Genomic DNA, 19,180 nt, shown 5'->3' with positions numbered 1-19,180 from the left:
CTGCATTCAAATAGGTGTATCTTTCCTTTTTTCCTTTGCCTTTCGCTTCTCTTCTTTTCTCAGCTATTTGTAAGGCCTACTCAGACAACCATTTTGCCTTTTTGCATTTCTTTTTCTTGTGGATGGTCTTGATCACTGCCTCCTGTATAATGTCATAAACCTCCATCCATGGTTCTTCAGGCACTCTGTCGGATCTAATCCCTTGAATCTATTTATCACTTCCACTGTATAATTGTAAGGGATTTAATTTAGGTCATACCTGAATGGTTTAGTGGTTTTCCCTACTTTCTTCAATTTAAGTCTGAATTTGGCAATAAGGAGTTCATGATCTGAGCCACAGTCAGCTCCAGGTCTTGTTTTTGTTAACTGTATAGAACTTCTACATCTTTGGCTGCAAAGAACATAATCAGTCTGATTTTGCTATCGACCATCTGGTGATGTCCATGTGTAGAGTCTTCTCTTGTGTTCTTGGAAGAGGGTGCAGCCAAATAAAAAACGTCCCCTTTTCTACTTTGCTAATACCACTACCTTAGTTCAGGCCCTTGTCATCCTGAACAATTAAGATATCCTCCTAGCTGTTTATCTTGCTTGTAGTCTTTTCCTTTCACGGCTATCCACCACACAGCTGTTATTTATATGTAGGGCAAACTATCATGTCATTCCTTTGCTTAAAACTCTGACAGCTGGTATTTAAGTCTTAGCTCCTTCACACATGTCTTCCTTGATACAGCCTTTGTTGTGTGCTTCTTAGTTCTGATACGTTGAAGTGACCGCAGTTTCACTGTTTGATGCCTTTGCTTTCACTGTTGTCTTTGCAGACAGTCTCATCCCTTGCCTCCTGATTTAAGTTCAGGTGTCAGTTCCAGGAACATCTTCTAGACGGATGTTAGGTAGGTGCTTCCGTACTACCCCGTGGATATTTTATCACTGGGCTGATGACATCATCAAGTTACTGCACAAGACAAGTTTTTCTCCCTTTATTCATTTCTGTTACAGATGAAATAAATATGAATACAGCAAATACATACCATTCCAGCAGGACTTTTCCTCCTGGGATAGGTTTTCAGGCCTTGAAGATGGAGCAAGAAAACAAGTAGTGATTCTCTATTGGTTCAGCCATCACACAAAGATTAGTTAGATAATCCAGAACATCACATTTACCTTCCAATGTACTGTCCGTCTTCACAACCAACTAAAAGTGAGCTGTGCAGATCTGGGTAGCCAGCCCAGGATTAATAATTGCCACACATGAGCTACATGTCAACAAGCAAGATAATACTGCTGGATGAAGTAACACTCTTTAAAAAAATACAGGAACACTTACATGTTGCTAAAAGATTGAACTTGAAGGAAAAGACAACCATACAGAACATATTTTCACAAGCTTTTTTTTAATTACTCTTTGCACTATGCTTGGGAACAATATATTTAGAAAAATATTATTCACTGACAGAACACTCAAATAAAAACCAGGTTTTTATCTATTAGAAAAGTCTCTTCTTGCCTCAATGGTTTTCCTGCAAGGTCAGTAGCTTCTGGAGATGATCACCACATTGCTCGCTGGACCCCAGACAGCTGCCCGTGATCAGCTAAGTGACGGAAGACGATACGGCTGAGCCTCCAGCGCCGCTTTACACCCCGTGGGCGGGACGTCATAACACATCGATTTCTGATTCTAACGGGGCAGCTATCCCGGGGAAGGGCAGCGATTTCTTCATCAGCCACCTCCTAAGGGAAGTCACAACATTATTCACACAGATCACATGCATTTACTAATTCTAGATGATGAGTCAATGCTCAGAGGAAGAGAACACAAAAGGCTAGATTCATCAATGCAACCAAGTTCGGCAAAACAACCCTGGATACTATGATGAATTTTACTGAGTAGAAACAGGCCAAAAAGAAAAATGACAGAATTGTTTGACATACTCGCAATGTAATTTTTCAAAATTAAATTGAAACCTAACAAACAAAATCAAGAATCCACAAACTCTTAAGTGTAAAGCTCAAAAAGTTTTCAGCAATAGAAAACAGCTGTGTAACCAGCAACTAGCCTAAGAAACAGTATCAGTACCCAAGCCTTCCCTCTCCCTCCTTTCGGTCCCTGACCTCAAGGATAACATTCTCATTTCTCTTTTGGAAAATACATGCATGCACTTCTGTTGTCTCCCCAAATGACTGTCCCAGCTTCACTGAGAAAATCGATATGTATAGCAAACGAGGAAACTAGGCAAAGGGAAAATGAAACAAAAGAGCATTCTGTGAGAGCCTGTAAATTGATTAGCACTGGGACAGAAATTCACCTTGTAAGCCAGTTGGCAGGCAACAAACAGCCATATAAGTTCCCAGGATTCACAGAGGCTCTGCACATCTATTGATGGTTCTCAAACTGGAGACTCTTCATGGAGGTCTTCATAAATTTGTCCTCCCTAACATCTTAAGCTTTGTTTCTCAGGAGCCACTTATTACTGCCTAAATATAGGCGAGTAGCTTAATGCCATTACAATAAAAGCTGTAACACAGTGGTCCAAGGCACTCCATTTTCTGCTTATCTGGCCGAATTTAGATAAGATTTAAAAAGAATCCATGATAATGAAGAGCCTGTATATTATTCTTCAAATTTAAATGAATGAAATAATTTTTACTCTGAGCTTTTGATAAGTTTCATGGCCTTGAGTATGAGTTATAGTCTCTGATAAGACTCTTGAATGCAGGTATTTTATGCTAACAATTTGGTACAGGACTTATGCTTCAGGAAGCCTGAGCTGACATTCTCTTTTTCAAGTTAAACAGTATGACAAGAAGTCAAACCTATATGAAGGCCACCTCATGGGTAAAGGAATTCAGAAACAGGCTTAGGGATGGCCTTCGATAAGGAATAGTGTAGGTCATATGCTGGGCACGCTGAAAGACTGGGATGAACTAGAGAGACACCATGGGTCAAAATAACTATCCAATTTCTGTGTGGTCACCATGCCTCAGTACCTTTTAAGTATCACCTAATGAAATGGCTGAAAGGCTAGTTAAGAATGAATAATTTTTTCATTTGAAACTAATCAAAAGTTTCAATGGTGTTTATGTTGACCAGGAAAGCTAGATTCTAGTCTTCACAAAGTATACTAAGTTACAACAAACAGTATGAAGTGATTTGAGTTAATGATTTTCTGGCAGATACTCATCCTAATTAGCTAACCTGAAGGTTTTTTGGAAGAATAGTATTCTTCCTGAGAGAATTGATCCGTAGCCTCTCATCTGCATACTCGTAGGCCATTTTTCTTCTCTTTACATCACGCAACATTCTCCAATTGACATAGTAACTTCGAACTTGGCCTGAAGCTGATGAAGGAACCATCTAAAGGAGAAAAGGAATAAGTGAAGGAGAGTCAGACCCAGGATCTGCCAGAGGATCAAAACCCAACTCCACCCACCAGGGGACAAGCACCAGCCCCTCAAAGAAAGAAAATTACTGTTCCGCAACCCACAGAATAATCTGCAAATTCAGGCCAGACACTACCCTGGGACTACCTGGCCCCTGGCCATTGTTGGGTGAGCACTGCTGGGATGCAAAAGATGTCTTACAGAGGAACACTTCTCCAAAGTCAAGAAACGTAACCAACCTACCACATACATAAAATACAAACAGCACTTGAGATAAAATGAGGTGACACAGGAATATATTTGAGACGAAGGAACAAGATAAAACCTCATAAGAACAACTAAGTGACGTGGAGGTAGGCAATCTACCCAAGAAACAGTTCAGAGTAATGATCGTAAAGACAATCAAAGGACTCGGCAGGAGCACAGATGCAGAGAGCAAGAAATTATAAACTTTCAAAAAAGAATTAGAAAATACAAAGAACAATGAAACAGAATTAAAGAATGCAATAACTGAAATGAAGGACACTATAGAAGGAATCAGTAGTGGACTCAATGATTCAGAAGAATGGATCAGTAAACTGGAAGACACAGGAGTGGAAATCACTGCCATGTAACAGAAAAAAGAATGAAAAGAAATGAGGCCAGATTAAGGGACCCCTGGGATAACAGGAAGCATGCTAACATTCACATTATAGGGATCCCAGTGAGAAAGGGTCTGAGAAAATATTTGAAGAAACAATAGCTGAAAACATCTGTGATTTGGGAAGGGAAACAGACACCCAAGTACAAAAAGCAGAGAGAGTCCCATACAGGATTAATTCACAAAGGAAATATACCGTAACACATTGTAATCAAAATGACAAAAATTAAAGGTAAGGACAGACTTAAAAGGGAAAAGCAACAAATGACTTGTAAGGGAATTCCCATTAAACTACCAACTGATTTTTCAGCACAAACTGCAGGCCAGGAGAATGTGCATGATGTACTTAAAGTGATGAAAGAGAAAAACCTAAAACCAAGAATACTGTACTCAGCAAGGGTCTCATTCAGATTTGATGGAGAAATCAAAAGCTTTATAGACAAGCAAGAGCTAAGAAAATCAGCACCACAAAACCAGCTTTATAACAACTGCTAAAGAAACTTCAAGAGGCAGAAAAGAAAAGGACACAACTAGAAACAAGAAAATGACAAAATGGAAACACTCACTGGTAAAGGTAAACGTACAATAAACGTAGGAAATCATCCATGCATAAAGCTAGTAGGGAGGTTAAAAGACAAAAGTAGTAAAACCATTTGTATCCACAACAAGCAGTTAAGGGTTACACAAAACTAGATGTAAAATATAAAATAAAGAATAGTAATCATGAGGGGAAGAGAGTACAAATGCAGAGTACCTAAAATGCATTAGAAAATAAGAGGTCAACTTACAACAAGTACGTATAAATACACATTCCAATATAAAACCTCATGGTAATTGCAGCAAACCAGAAGTCTATAATATACATACAAAAAAGAAAATGGAATCCAAATATAACACTAAAGACAGTCATCAAATCACAAGAGAACAAAAGAGTAAAGGGAGAAAAAAGACCTACAAAAACAAATCCAACACAGTAAACAAAATGGCAGTAAGAATATATATATCGACAATTACCATAAATGTAAACAGATTAAATACTCCAACCAAAAGACATAGATTGGTTGAATGAATATAAAAAGAAGATCCATAAATATGCTGTTGATGAGAGACCCACTTCTCAAGAAATACAGAATGAAAGAGACAGGATGGAAAAATGCATTTCATGCAAGGGGAAATCAAATAAAAGCTGGAATAGCAATACTCACATCAGATAAAATATACTTATTAAAGATGGCTATAAGAGACAAAGGACACTATATAATGATCAAGGGATCAATCCAAGAATAATATATAACAACTATAAATATATATTGACCCAACATAGAAGCACCTCAATAGATAAGCCAAATGTTAAAAAACATAAAAGGAGAAATTGACAGTAACAAAATAATAGTGAGGGACACTAACACCCCACTTATATCAATGGGGTATAACACCCCACTTATAACACCCCACAAATATCTGTCTGGATAGACCATCCAGACAGAAAATAAATAACGAAACACAGGCCTTAAATGACACATCAGACCTGATATTTATAGAGCATTCAAGCCCAAAACAGAATACACATCCTTGACAAGTGCACTTGGAACATCCTCCTGGATAGATCCCATGCAGGGGCACAGAGCAGACGGTGGTCAGTTTGAGAAAACTGAAATCATATCAAGCATCTTCTATCATGAGGCTATGAAGCTAGAAATCAAGTAAATGGAAACACACACACACACACACACACTGAGATAAAACAATATGCTATTAGACAATCAAAGAATCACTGAAGAAGTCAAAGAAGAAATCAGAAAATATCTGGAGACAAATGAAAATGAGATATAGCAAAAGCACTTCTAAGAGGGAAGTTAATAGTGATACAAGTTTATCCCAGGAAACAAGAAAATCTTAAATAAACAACCTAACATTACACCTAAAGCAACCAGCGAAAGAAGAAGAAATAAAAATCAAACTTAGTAGAAGAAATCATAAAAGTCAGGGCACAAACGAATTAAGAGACTAAACAATAAAAAAGAGCAATGAAAGTAAAAGCAGGTTTTGTTTTTTTTTTTTAAGATAAACAAAATTTACAAATCTTCAGACTCATCAAGAAAAAAAGGGAGAGAGCCAAAATCAGTAAAATCATAAATGAAAAAGGAAAAGTTACAACCGACACCACAGAAATACAAAGGATCATAATAGACTAGTATGAGCAACAATGTCCCAATAAAATGTGTAACCTAATTGAAATGGACAAATTCTTTGAATGGTATAATCTCGCAAGACTGAACCAGGAGGAAACAGAAAATTACTAATACTGAAATAAAACCAATTATTTAAAAACTGCCAATAAGAAAAGTCTAGGAACTGATGGCTTCACAGAAGAATTCTACCAAACATTCAGAGGTGAGTTAACACCAATCCTTCTGAAACTATTCCAAACAATTGCAGAGGAAAGAACATTTCTGAACTTATTCAATGAGGCCACCATCACCCTGATACCAAAACCAGATAAAGACATCACAAAAAAAGAAAATCACAGGCCAGTATCACTGATGAACATGGATGCAAAAATTCTCAACAAAATTCTAGCAAACAGAAGCCAACAACACATTAAGGATCAAGTTGGGTTTATCCAAGGATGCACGGATTCTTCAATATACACAAGTCAATCAATATGATATACCACATTATTAAAAGATAAAAATCATATGAAAATCTCAATAGATACAGAGAAAGCTTTTAACAAAATTCAGCACCAATTTATGACAAAAACTCTTCAGAAAATGGACACAGAAGGAACCTACCTCAACATAATAAAGGCCATATATGATAAACCCACAGCAAACATTCTCAATGGTGAAAAACAAAGTATTTCCTCTAAGATAAGTAATAAGACAAGTGTGCCCACTCTTGCCACTATTACTCAACATAGTTTTGGAAATGCTGGCCATGGCAATCAGAGAAGAAAAATAAAAAGAATCCAGACTGGAAAATAAGTAAAACTTTCACTGTTCGCAGATAACACAATACTACACATAGAAAACTCTAAAGATATTATCAGAAAATTACAAGAGCTAATCAGTAATTTTAGCAAAGTTGCAGGCTGCAAAATCAATACACAGAAATCCCTTGCATTACTATACACTAGCAATGAATAATCAGAAAGAGAAATTAAGGAATTAATCCCATTCGCCATTGCAATAGGAAAATAAAATACCTAGCAATAAACCTATTTAAGGAGACAAAAGACCTGTACTCAGAGAACTATCAGATATGGATGAAAGAAATCAAAGATGACATAAACAGATGGAGAGATATACCATGTTCCTAGATTAGAAGAATAAACACTGAAAATGACTATACTACCCAAAACAATCTACAGATTCAATGCAATTCCTATCAAATTACCAATGGCATTTTTCACAGAACTAGAGCAAAAAACTTCACAATTCGTATGGAAACACAGAAGACCCCAAATACTCAAAGCAATCATAAGAAAGAAGAATGGAGTTAGAGGAATTAACTTTCCTGACTTCAGATTATACTACAAAGCTACAGTCATCAAGATAGTATGGTACTGGCACAAAAACAGAAATATAGTCTAATTGAACAAAATAAAAAGCCCAGAAATAAACTCATGTACCTATGGGCACCTTGTTTTTGACAAAGGAGGCAAAACTATATAATGAAGAAAAGATAATCTCTTCAATAACTGGTGCTGTGAAAACTGGACAGCTATATGTAGAAGAATGAAATTAGAACACTTCTTAATACTGTACACAAAGAGAAACTCAAAATGGATTAAAGACCTAAATGTAAGACCAGAAACTACAAACCTCCTAGAGGAAAACACAGGCAGAATACTCTTTGACATAAATCACAACAAGATTCTCTATGACCCACCTCCTAGAGTAGTGGAAATAAAAACAAAAATACACAAACAGGATCTAATTAAACTTAAAAATTTTTGCACAGCAAAGGAAACCATAAACAAGGTGAAAAGACAACCCTTAGAATGGGAGAAAATAATTGCAAATGAAGCAACTGACAAAGGATTCATTTCCAAAATATACAAGCAGCTCATGCAGCTCAATATCAGAAAAACAAAGAACCCAATCAAAAAATGGGCAGAAGACCTAAACAAACATTTCTCAAAGAAGATATACAGATAGCTAATAAACACATGAAAAAAAAATGTTCAACATTGCTTATTATTAGAGAAATGCAAATCAAACTACAATGAGGTACTACCTCACACTAGTCAGAACGGCCACCATCAAAAAATCTATGAACAATAAATGCTAGAGAGGATGTGGAGAAAAGGAAACCCTCTTGCACTGATGGTCGGAATGTAAATTAATATAGCCACTGTGGAGAACAATATGGAGATTTCTTTAAAAACTAAACTACCATATGACCCAGCAATCCCACTATTGGGCATATACCCTGAGAAAACCACAATTCTAAAAGACACATGTATCCCAATGTTCACTCCTGCACTATTTTCAATAACCAGAACACGGCAGCAACCTACATGTCCACTGACAGATGAATGGATAAAGAAGTTGTGGTTCATATATACAACAGAATATTACTCAGCCACAAAAGGATTGAATTTGAGTCAGTTCAAGTGAGGTGGATGAACTTAGAGCCTGTAAGTCAGAATATTAATACTGTATATTAACACATATATATGTGGAATCTAGAAAAATGGTACTGATGACCCTGTTTGTAGGTAGCAATAGAGAAGCAACACAGAGAACAGACTTGCAGACACAGCGTGGAAAGGAGAAGGTGGGACGAATTCAGACAGTAGCACTGAAACATATATATTGCCATATGTAAAACAGATAGCCAGGGGCAATTTGCTATATGATGCAGGGAGCTCAACCTGTGCACGGAGACAACCTAGAGTGGGAGGGAGGTTCAAGAGGGAGGGGACGTATGTGCACCCACAGCTGATTCATGTTGACGAATGGCAGAAACCCACAGAACACTGTAAAGTATTACCCTCTAGTTAAAAACAAATAATTTTTAAATAAGAAAAAGAAATTCAACATCCATTTATGATAAAAATTCTCCAGAAAGTGAGCACAGAGAAAACACATTTCAGTGCAATAAAACCACAGCTAACATCATCATACTCAATGGTGAAAAGCTGAAAACATTTCCTCTAAGATCAGAAATAGTCAATAAAAATTTTAAAGTCCTAGCCAAATCAGAAAAGAAAAAAAGGAATCCAAATCAGAAAGGAAGAAGTAAAACTGCCACTGTTTACAGAAGACATGATACTACACATAGAAAATCATAAAGATGCCACTAGAAAGCTACTGAGGCTCATCAATGAACTTGATAAAGTTGCAGGATAGAAAATTAATACACAGAAATCTGTTGCATTTCTCTACACTAACTACAAAAAATCTGAAAGAGAATTAAGAAAACAACCCTATTTATCATTGCATCAAAAAGAATAAAATACCACCCTTGTGGCTCAGATAGTAAAGACTCTGCCTGCAATGCGAGAGACCTGGGTTTGATCCCTGGGTTGGGAAGATGCACTGAAGGGACAGGCTATCCACCCCAGTATTCTGGCCTGGAGAAGTCCATGGACTGTATAGTTCACAAAGAGCCAGACACAACTGAGCCCCTTTCAGTTCACTTCAAATCTGCTGAGGGCTTCCCTGGTGGCTCAGTGGTAAAGAACCTACCTGCCAATGCAGGAGACATGGGTTCAATCCCACCATCAGGAAGATCCTCTGGAGAAGGAAATGGCATCCCACTCCAGTATTCTTTTTTTTTTTTCCACTCCAGTATTCTTGCCTGGGAAATCCCATGGACAGAGGGGCCTGGTGGGCTATAGTCCATGGGGTCTCAAAAGAGTTGGACACAACTTAGCAAGAATAAACTAAATAAACTAAAAAAACACAACTAAACAAGAATAAAACCTACCAAAAGAGGCAAAAACCCGTACTTCAAAAACTGTAAGACCTTGATGAAACTGAAGATGGCACAACACATGGAAAAATATACCATGTTCTTGGATTGGAAGAATCAATATTGTGAAAATTAACAATTTTATTGTGAAAATTACTAATACTATCCAGGGCAATCTATAGACTCAATGCAATCCCTATCAAATTATGAGTGGTATTTTTCACAAACTAAAACAAATCTTTTATTTGTTTGGAATTATAAAAGACCCTGAATAGCCAAAGTGATCTTGACAAAGAAAAATGGAGATAGATGAAATCAGACTCCCTGGCTGCTGACAATACTGCAAAGCTACAGTAATCAATAGAATATGGTCCTGGCACAAAAACAGATTAATGGAACAGGACTGTAAGTCCAGCAATAAACCCCTGCACTAGGGTGAATTCATCTAGGACAAACAAAGAATATACAATGGAGAAAAGACAATCTCTCCAGGAAATGGTCCCAGGAAAAGCTGCACTGCTACATTTTCCTAGAGGAAGATATAGGCAGAACAGTCTTTGACATAAATTGTCTCTGACATAAATTGCAGCAATATGTTTTTGGGCCCATCTCCTAGAATAATGGAAATAAAAACAAAACTAAACAACTGGGACCAAGTCAAACTTATAAAGTTTTGCACAACAAAGGAAACCTATAAACAGAAAGACAACTCATGGGCGGGGAGAAAACATTCACAAGCGATGGTACTGACAAGGGCTTGATTTCCAAAATATACAAACAGCACACACAGCTCACTAACATAAAAACTAACAACCCAATTAAAAAATGGGCAAAAGATTTAAATATACATTTCTCCAGAGAAGACATACAGATGGCCAAAAAGCACACAAAAAGCTCAACATGATTAATTCTCAGAGAAAGGCAAATCAAAACTACAATGAGTTATCACCTGATACCAGTCAGGATGGCCATCATCAAGAAGCCTACAAATAGTAAATGCTGGAGAGAATGTGGAGAAAAGGGAACCCTCCTATACTGCTGGGTCAGAATGTAAACTGGTATAGCCACTATGGAGAACAGCATGCAGTTTCCTTAAAAATCTAAAAACAGAATTACCAGCAATACGATCCAGCAATTCCACTCCAGGGCATATACCTGAAGAAAACCATAATTCAGAAAGATACATGCACTCCAATGTTCACTGCAGCACTATTTACAATAGCCAGGATATGGAAGCAACCTAAATGTCCATCAACAAGGGAATGGATAAAGACGTTGTGGTACATATATGTGTATGTATGTATGATGTAATATTACTCAGCCATAAAAAAGAATGAAATACTGCCAACTGCAGAGACATGGATGGACCCAGAGGCTGTCATACTCAGTGAAGTGAGTTAGACAGAGAAGGACAAACATCCTGTGATACCACTTATATGTGGAATCTAAAAATATCGTATAAACTTATTTATACAACAGTCACATGTAGAAAGAAATCTTACGGTTTGGGGGGGTGGAGGGAAGGGATAAATTGGAAGACTGGAACTGACACATATACATAACTATATACAAAATACATAATTAATAAAGACCTACTGCATAGCACAGGGAACTCTGCTCAATACTCTGGAAGGACCTATATGGGAAAAGAACCTAAAAAAGACTGGACATATGTATATGCACAACTGATTCACTTTGCTGTCCAGCAGAAACTATCACAACACTGTCAATCAATTACACTCCAATAAAAAAATTTTTAATCTAATTAAAAAATGAGCAGAAAACCTAAATAGACATTTCTCCAAAGACATACAGATGGCTAACAGGTACATGTGCGTGCGTGCTGAGTCACTTCAGTCATGTCTGACTCTCTGCGATGCCATGGACCATGGCCAGCCAGGCTCCTCTGTCCATGTAAAGATATTCAATGTCGCTAATTCTTAGAGAAATGAAAATCAAAACGACAGTGAGGTATCGCTTTATACAGGTCAACATGGCCACTATCAAAAAGTCTACAAATAACAATTGTTGGAGAGGGTGTGGAGGAAAGGGAACTCTCCTCCTTTGTTGGTCGGAATGCAAATTGGTACAGCCACTATGGAAAACATTCCTTAAAACTAGAAAGAGTCACCATATAATCCAGCAGTTCCACTCCTGGGCATGCATCCGGAAAAAGCTCTAAATCAAAAAGATACATGCACCACAATGTTTACAGCAGCGCTATTTACAATATCCAAGATATGGAAGCAGCCTGAGTGTCCCTCACAGATGGATAATAAAGATGTGGGGTGTACACACACACACAATGGGATATTACTCAGCCATAAAAGATGAAATAAGGCCATTTGCAGCAACATGGATGGATCTAGAGATCATCATTTTAAGGAAAAAAATCAAAGACTCATGATATCACTTACATATGGAATTTTTTTTAAATGATACAAATGAACTTATTTACAAAATAGAAGTGGACTCACAGATACAGAAAACAAACTTATGATCATCAGAGTGGAAGGGAGGAAGAAGAGATAAATTAGGAGTGTGGGATTAACAGATACACATTAGCATGTATAAAATAATAAGAATTTAGAGTATAGCACAGGCAACTATATTCAGTATCTTGTAATAACCTATAATGGAAAAGAATTAAGAAAAGGAACACACACACAACACCAAATATAAGCAATACTGTAAATCAACTACAGTTCAATAAAAAAAATAATAAAAAATAATAATAAAAAAAAGACACAAAGTGGATTCATCCTCCCACATCATCCCTTACCTGCCCAGTGACCATACCCCTATCCCAGAGGTAACCAGTTACTAATTTCTTTTCTGTAGCCTTCCAGAGATTTTTGCCTATAAAATACACATACACACTCCCTCTCCCATGTTTCTTTCCCTACCCATTTTTTTTCCCCATTTAACAATAGATTTTAGAGCTCTTTCTATATCCATGTTTAAAAGCTTCCATATTGTTTTAGGTTGCATAATATTCCACTATATGGAAGTGACCAGGTTCAGGAGACACTATCTCAAAATAGGGCTCCTTTGGTATACTGTTTATTTCAAGCAAAAGGAATCTGAGAAACAGCAGGTGCATGAAGGACTTTCTGACCCTTCCCCTGAAACAGGTCACAAGACCCTCACGAGAGGGTTCCTCTGTATACCCAGGGTATAAAAGAAGCATCCTTATCTCTGAAGCCTGAGGAACACTGAGAAGAATCTGAATAACAGGCCACGCTAACTTTCCTCTAGTTTTCTACACATAGCTCATGCCTTTAGTCTTACCACATTTTCCCATGACTTACCAGGCTTCATTAACCCTCGCACAAAACCCACTTAGGTTTAACTCCTTTGGTTCGGCTTTCCTTATGAAAACTCCTGTGTTGGGTAAAACTTACAAATTTGTATGCTTTTCTCTTGCTATTGACACAAGGGCTCCAGCTGAGAACTTTCTTCCTCCCCACAGATGCATCATGATTTATTATCCTGTGACCTACTGGTGGATAACTAGACCATACCTCACCAGTTATCATTATAAACAATGCTGCAATGAATAATGTCTTATGTAAATCATTTCATATATATTTGTATATATCAGTAGGATAAATTCCTGGAAGCAGAACTGCTGGGTCAATGGGTACTTTGAAATTGTCACTCAGAACTCATTTCTTAGCGTGAGTTGTCCAGTAACAAGACAGAGGGTTCCTCATTGTCACATGTTTACATGGTGAGAGCCAACACTTCTAACGGTACACGCAGAGTATAGGCCATTAGAAACTCAAGTCTTTCCCAAACCAGAGCAGATACTTTATTATGTTCATTACATTACAGCTATGGGGAATGATGATGGCCTCTTATAACCGCCGTTTTAGAAATACATGTACAGCATGATACAGAATATAAAGCTGAAAATGAGACTACTAGACTAGAAAGATAATTTTTTTTTTCAACCTATCAACAAAACATAAACTGCCTTCAATGCTTCAAAGTCTCAAGGGGAAATACGACAACTCTAAAATCATCTCCTGGAAATAAGACAGCATGTATCAAATCGATATTGAAATTTCATTCACGACTGACTCAAATGAGTACCATGGTCACAGTGGCTGGAAATACGCGTCATGGAAAGAGGGCTTAGGCAAGGCTTTGAAGGCCTGACAGAATTCTGATACAGTTAGGAAGCGGGGGAAGGGAGAGAAGGTGAAGTTTTTCCAAACCAAATGAGGAAATGGACAAGATCGAGTGGTAAGGTCCAAGGAGGTCATTCTGGCTGAAAGAAACAATTCTGAAGGGGCAATGCAATGTCTGCTGTTACCTATGAAACTGAAAGTAAGAGAGAATTAGAAAGCAAAATTAAATATTTTCGCCTTCAATTCTTTTCCAGACTATTGCTAAATAATGTTCTCTCTACCGTCTCCTAACATGTTTCTATTTATTTAAGAAAAAACAAAGAACTTTTTATTCTTTCTGTGCAACTTTTTTCTCTGATTATTGCCTTTAGGCAATACACTTTTAAAATACACACTTACTGGTCTCTTACATCTCCTCTGCCCACATTTCTGTTATATTGTATTTTCTTACCAGTTTATAACAGTGCTTTACATGTTAAGATTGCTTCCATTCTGTTCTGTACACATCCTAACCTACCCCTCTCTCTCACCCCTCTTCATCTCCTAAAACTATTCCATTGGATTGTCTTCAACTCATGGTCTACCATCATCAATATCTTCTAAATCCTCAACTGCTCTTAACAACTCCTCCAGATGTTTGCTCAATAGTTTTCCCTATAGCTCTTTTTCTCCCACAACTGGGAGGAAGCTTTCTTGCTCTTTACTGCAGCTTCCAGACTGTCCCTCCTTCCTGAAAGGAAGCTGTGACTCACGTGCCGCTGGGTTATTCTTCCACCACTGCAGTCATCTACCACAGCCCCCACCACTCCCTTTCATTTTTCACTGTCAATCCTGGCTGTCACTCCTCCTGTCTTAATTCCTGGTGATCTCAACACAAGTGAAATTATATCCTGATCTCTCCATTCCTCGAACTCTTTTCCTCCATTCATTTTGTCCTCCACTCTTCTTTTCCTATTCACTTCCATGCCGGAGGTCTTTTATTCCCAGTGGGTGAAAGTTTTCTATCATCCAATTGTGTGTATCTCATACTCTATCACTTCTTTCTAGCATGTTTCTTCTAACGCCCTAATAACAGCCCCTCTGGAACTTTTAATCCGTTGCTCCTACCAGCTTTTCACCTGTCTCTCAGCTTTTGATTTCCTATCTCCTGTGTGCTTAGTCGTTCAGTCGTGTCCGACTCTTTGCTGCCCCATGGACTGTAGCCAGCCAGGCTCCTCTGTCCATGGGGATTCTCCAGGCAAGAATACTGGAATGGGTTGCCATGCCCTCCTCCAGGGGATCTTCCCAACCCAGGGATCAAACCCAGGTCTCCCACATTGCAGACGGATTCTTTACAGTCTGAGCCACCTGAATTCCATGGTCTATAAACACAATATTGTCTTCCATACACCCTCAACTCCCTGATCCCTCTTTCACTTCACCTTATTGGCTCTAATTCTTGCCACTATTCTTCTGATCTACTCTTGACCATTTTACACCATCTCTTCTTTCTTTAAATCCCTGACACCTGCTCCCACATCCCCATGTTTAGCTGATGACTTCACTTTCTCTTCAATTATGAAATCAAAAGCACCTATAATCAGATATATAGAACAGGCTTGTGGTTGCCAAGGGGGAGGGGGCGTGGGGAAGGGCTGGATAAGGCCTTTGGGATTAGCAGATGCAAACTATTATATATAGAATGGAAAAACAACAAGGTCCTACTGTATAGCATAGGGAACTAAATTCAATATCCTGTAATAAACCATAATGGAAAATAATATGAAAAAATATGTACAACTGAATCATTTTGCTGCACAGCATAAATTAACATAACATTGTAAATCAACTCTACTTCAACAAAATAAATTTTTTAAAAAACATCTGCAATCATATGCACTACATTCCCTCTTCCTATTAACTATCTGCTCTGTCCAATACAGTAGCCACTAACCACACATGACTAGTGAGCCCTTGAAAAGTAACTAGAGGAATGTAATTCTAAATTTTATTTAATTTTAATTAAAAAAAATCTAAACATAAGCAAGGCAAACATTAAAAAATTTTAGTTTTGATAGGACTACATTTTCCATCTTAATCGTGGAACGTTTAGAATCCAAACTAAGATGTACTCTAAGTGTAAAATATAAACCTGATTTTGAAGATTTAGCATGAAAAAAAGAATGTAAGATCTCACACATCATATTTAGAGATTACATGTTGAAATACAATATTTTCTATAAACGTATTTAAAATATTTTAATAAAATTAATTTCATCTGCTTTAAAATTAATTTGATTAAAATTAATTTCATCTGGCTACTCGAAAATTGTAAGTTACAAATGTGGTTGGTATTTTATTTCTATTGGACAACACCATTACAGATTAACTGTTCATGTTCTGAAGACCAAATAATCTAACACTAAACTCACCACCTCTTGCCTGCACAAGTTACAGCTTCAGCAATTCTTCCCTCTCCTACATTATCTATTTTACCCCCTCTACAGAATCTTTCCCTTTGACACAGAAACACGCACTGACTTCTGTCACATTAAAAATAAAAAACACCACAAAACACCCACTCTTAACCCACCTCCTCTTCAGCTATTGACCCAATTTTCTGTTCCTTTTTGCAGCAAAACGTCTTCAAAGGTTAGTCTACGTTTGTAGTCTGTGTTTGTAGTTTGTAGGAAAGATACAATGTATTTCTTTCCTCCTATTCTGTCTCTAATACTTTCACCCCCACCACACCATCGAAACTGCTATGATGCAGGTTCCAACAATTTCCATGCTGCTAACCCTAACAGAGGGGCTACCAGGTGCCGCAGTGGTAAAGAATCCGCCTGCCAATGAAGGAGTCCCAAGAGACGCCAGTTTGATCCCTGGGTCAGGAAGATCTCCTGGAGGAGGGCGCGGCAACCCACTACAGTATTCTTGCCTGGAGAATACCATGGACAGAGGAGTCCGGCGAGCTACAGTCTATGGGGTCGCAAAGAATCGGAAGCTACTGAGCAGGCACGCACGCAAACCCAACAGGCAATTCTCAGCCCTTCTTTTAATTGATTTTAACCAGAGTTCCCCACTCGCTGCTCCTGAAGTGCTTCCAGGCCACCACGCTCTCCTCCCTCGCTCTGTTCAAGTCTCTTTTGCTAGGCTTCTCTTTTTTAACATTGGGAGGTTTGGGGGACCTCATTCTTCAGACACCTTCTGTCTCCACCTACACTAGTAAATTGGAGGCAGTCTGCAGGCTTTCAACACCAGTCAGCTCTAAGTTTACAAATAACCCTAAGCTCTATGTTTCCAAAAAAGCTCTAAGTTTACAAATTTACATTTGCAGCTCGGCCCTCGCCGGAATCAAGCCGGAGGAGGGAAGCGGACAGAGAGAGAACCCTGGAACAGGTCTGCACTGGGCGCTCCTGGTGACAGAACAGTGGAGGGAGGACCTGTGTGTTTGGAAGTTCAGAGGAGAAGGGAAGGAGGGTATAACGGCGCGAGCCAGACCTGCCGGACGATCCGCAGCAGAGAGCCGAGCATGGAGGCAGCCATCTTGTCGACCGCAAATGTCAAACCGCTGCAACTTTATTAACACTGACGCCAACAGCGAGGACACGAGGGGCGGGACCTGGGCCGCAGGGGGCGGGTCTTTAGCGTTCGGGAAGGCGGGGATAGTTAATTAGATTAGCGTTCTCGCGGTATTCAACGGAATTTGGGCAAAATAACAATCTGGAAGCGGAGCTGTGATACTGATAGTGGACTGTGACGCTCTTCACCTGTTCTTCCCTTCTTGAGCGGCTTACGCAACCTCTTAACCTTTGTCCTCATTCACCTCCTTTTCTTCACCCTTTCTTATCTGTTCATTGTCACCGATGTCTCTTTCTCTAAATTGTCGCTCGACCTGCTTCTCCTGTATCCTCCGTTAGTTTAGGATGCTACTTGCTAGAAGCCCACAGTTACGGCCAGTTCATCCTCTGTCCGGTTCTTCCTTCCTCGTGTAAATTTTGCAGATCTCTCTTTTCTCTCAGCTATAGTGGTCATATCATCATGTTGTTAATGGCAATGCTGTAATTCCATGAATATGTCTAGGACTTATATATATTTTAAAATATGTATATTGTGTATTAAAACTTTAGGTGAAAAACGCTTAAATCATTTTTAAAAATTTTTTCCCGGAGCAGGGGGTGGGTAGCGCGGAGCTTTGCCATTTTGTTAAAACTGCTGTTTTCAGTCTGTAGTACAAGGAACTTTCAGTGTATGTTTATAACAAAAGTCCTTGGGTCTGGAATGAACCTTTTGTGGGGCTCCTTTGTATAGCAAGTGAGGCAAGTACCAGCCACCTACTGTCCTCCTAGACGAGTATCAAGGAGTAAGTATGTGTTCGCTTGGCAAAGCTAGTATGTTAATAGATGGCGTTGATTTATGAATCGATGTCCCTGTGTGCCATTTACCTCTACATTATTGGACAGGAGTCTTCTGGAAAGGGAAGTTGAGTGCAGACTCCTTTCTTTAGAGGTTCAAGTTTTTTGGAACATGGCTTATGATCTGGGGAGGGATTGACTGAGGCCAGCTGGCAGGGAAGACCAGCATGAGCTCCTATTAGGGTAGAATCAGAGAATTCCGGGACCAGGGTCAAGCAGGCATCTAGTACTAACTCTAGCGCATTTGATAACCTTTCTTTTCTCTCCCCACAGCTGAGGGTTATCTTCTGCAATTGTAATATGGAAGAACCTTTGTATTCTATTACAAGTTAATCTTAAATTATACATAATGGCACGTTTCTGTGAAACTTTCCTGATGGCTTAGCTGTAAATAACCTGCCTGCCAGTGCAGGAGACTTGTGTTCCATCCTTGGGTTGGGAAGATCCCGTAAAGGAGGAAATGACAACCCATTCCAGTATTCTTGCCTGGAAGAAATATCCTATGGACAGAGGAACCTGGAGGGCTACAGTCCATGGGATTGCACAGAGTTGGCCAGGACTGCATAACTAAGCATACAGGCATATTTCTGGGAACCCTGTCTTCTGGATAATGAGAATTAAGTTTAAAAGAATTTATTTAGTTCACAGGAAACATCCTGATCAGGCCCATCTGTAAATGACTGAAGGAAGGAAGAAATTAACACAGC

At 38.6% G+C, this 19,180-nt stretch overlaps 1 protein-coding gene across 1 annotated transcript; it reads right to left on the bottom strand.

Annotated features, from left to right (window-relative positions):
* Window positions 1-1,372: 1,372 nt before the first annotated feature.
* On the bottom strand, window positions 1,373-17,701 carry MRPS14 (mitochondrial ribosomal protein S14). The gene is made up of 3 exons (XM_043485897.1): window positions 17,560-17,701; window positions 3,194-3,352; window positions 1,373-1,728 (listed from the first exon to the last, which is right to left on the bottom strand). Exons 1-3 carry the CDS (start codon window positions 17,602-17,604, stop codon window positions 1,546-1,548), a joined length of 387 nt encoding a protein of 128 aa, XP_043341832.1. The 5' UTR covers window positions 17,605-17,701; the 3' UTR covers window positions 1,373-1,545.
* Window positions 17,702-19,180: the final 1,479 nt, after the last annotated feature.

This window comes from Cervus canadensis, chromosome 13, assembly GCF_019320065.1.
Source record: "Cervus canadensis isolate Bull #8, Minnesota chromosome 13, ASM1932006v1, whole genome shotgun sequence".
In the NCBI taxonomy this organism is placed as follows: domain Eukaryota; kingdom Metazoa; phylum Chordata; class Mammalia; order Artiodactyla; family Cervidae; genus Cervus; species Cervus canadensis.
The sequence above is the reverse complement of the archived record's forward strand: the minus strand, read 5'-3'. Positions and strand labels throughout refer to the sequence as shown.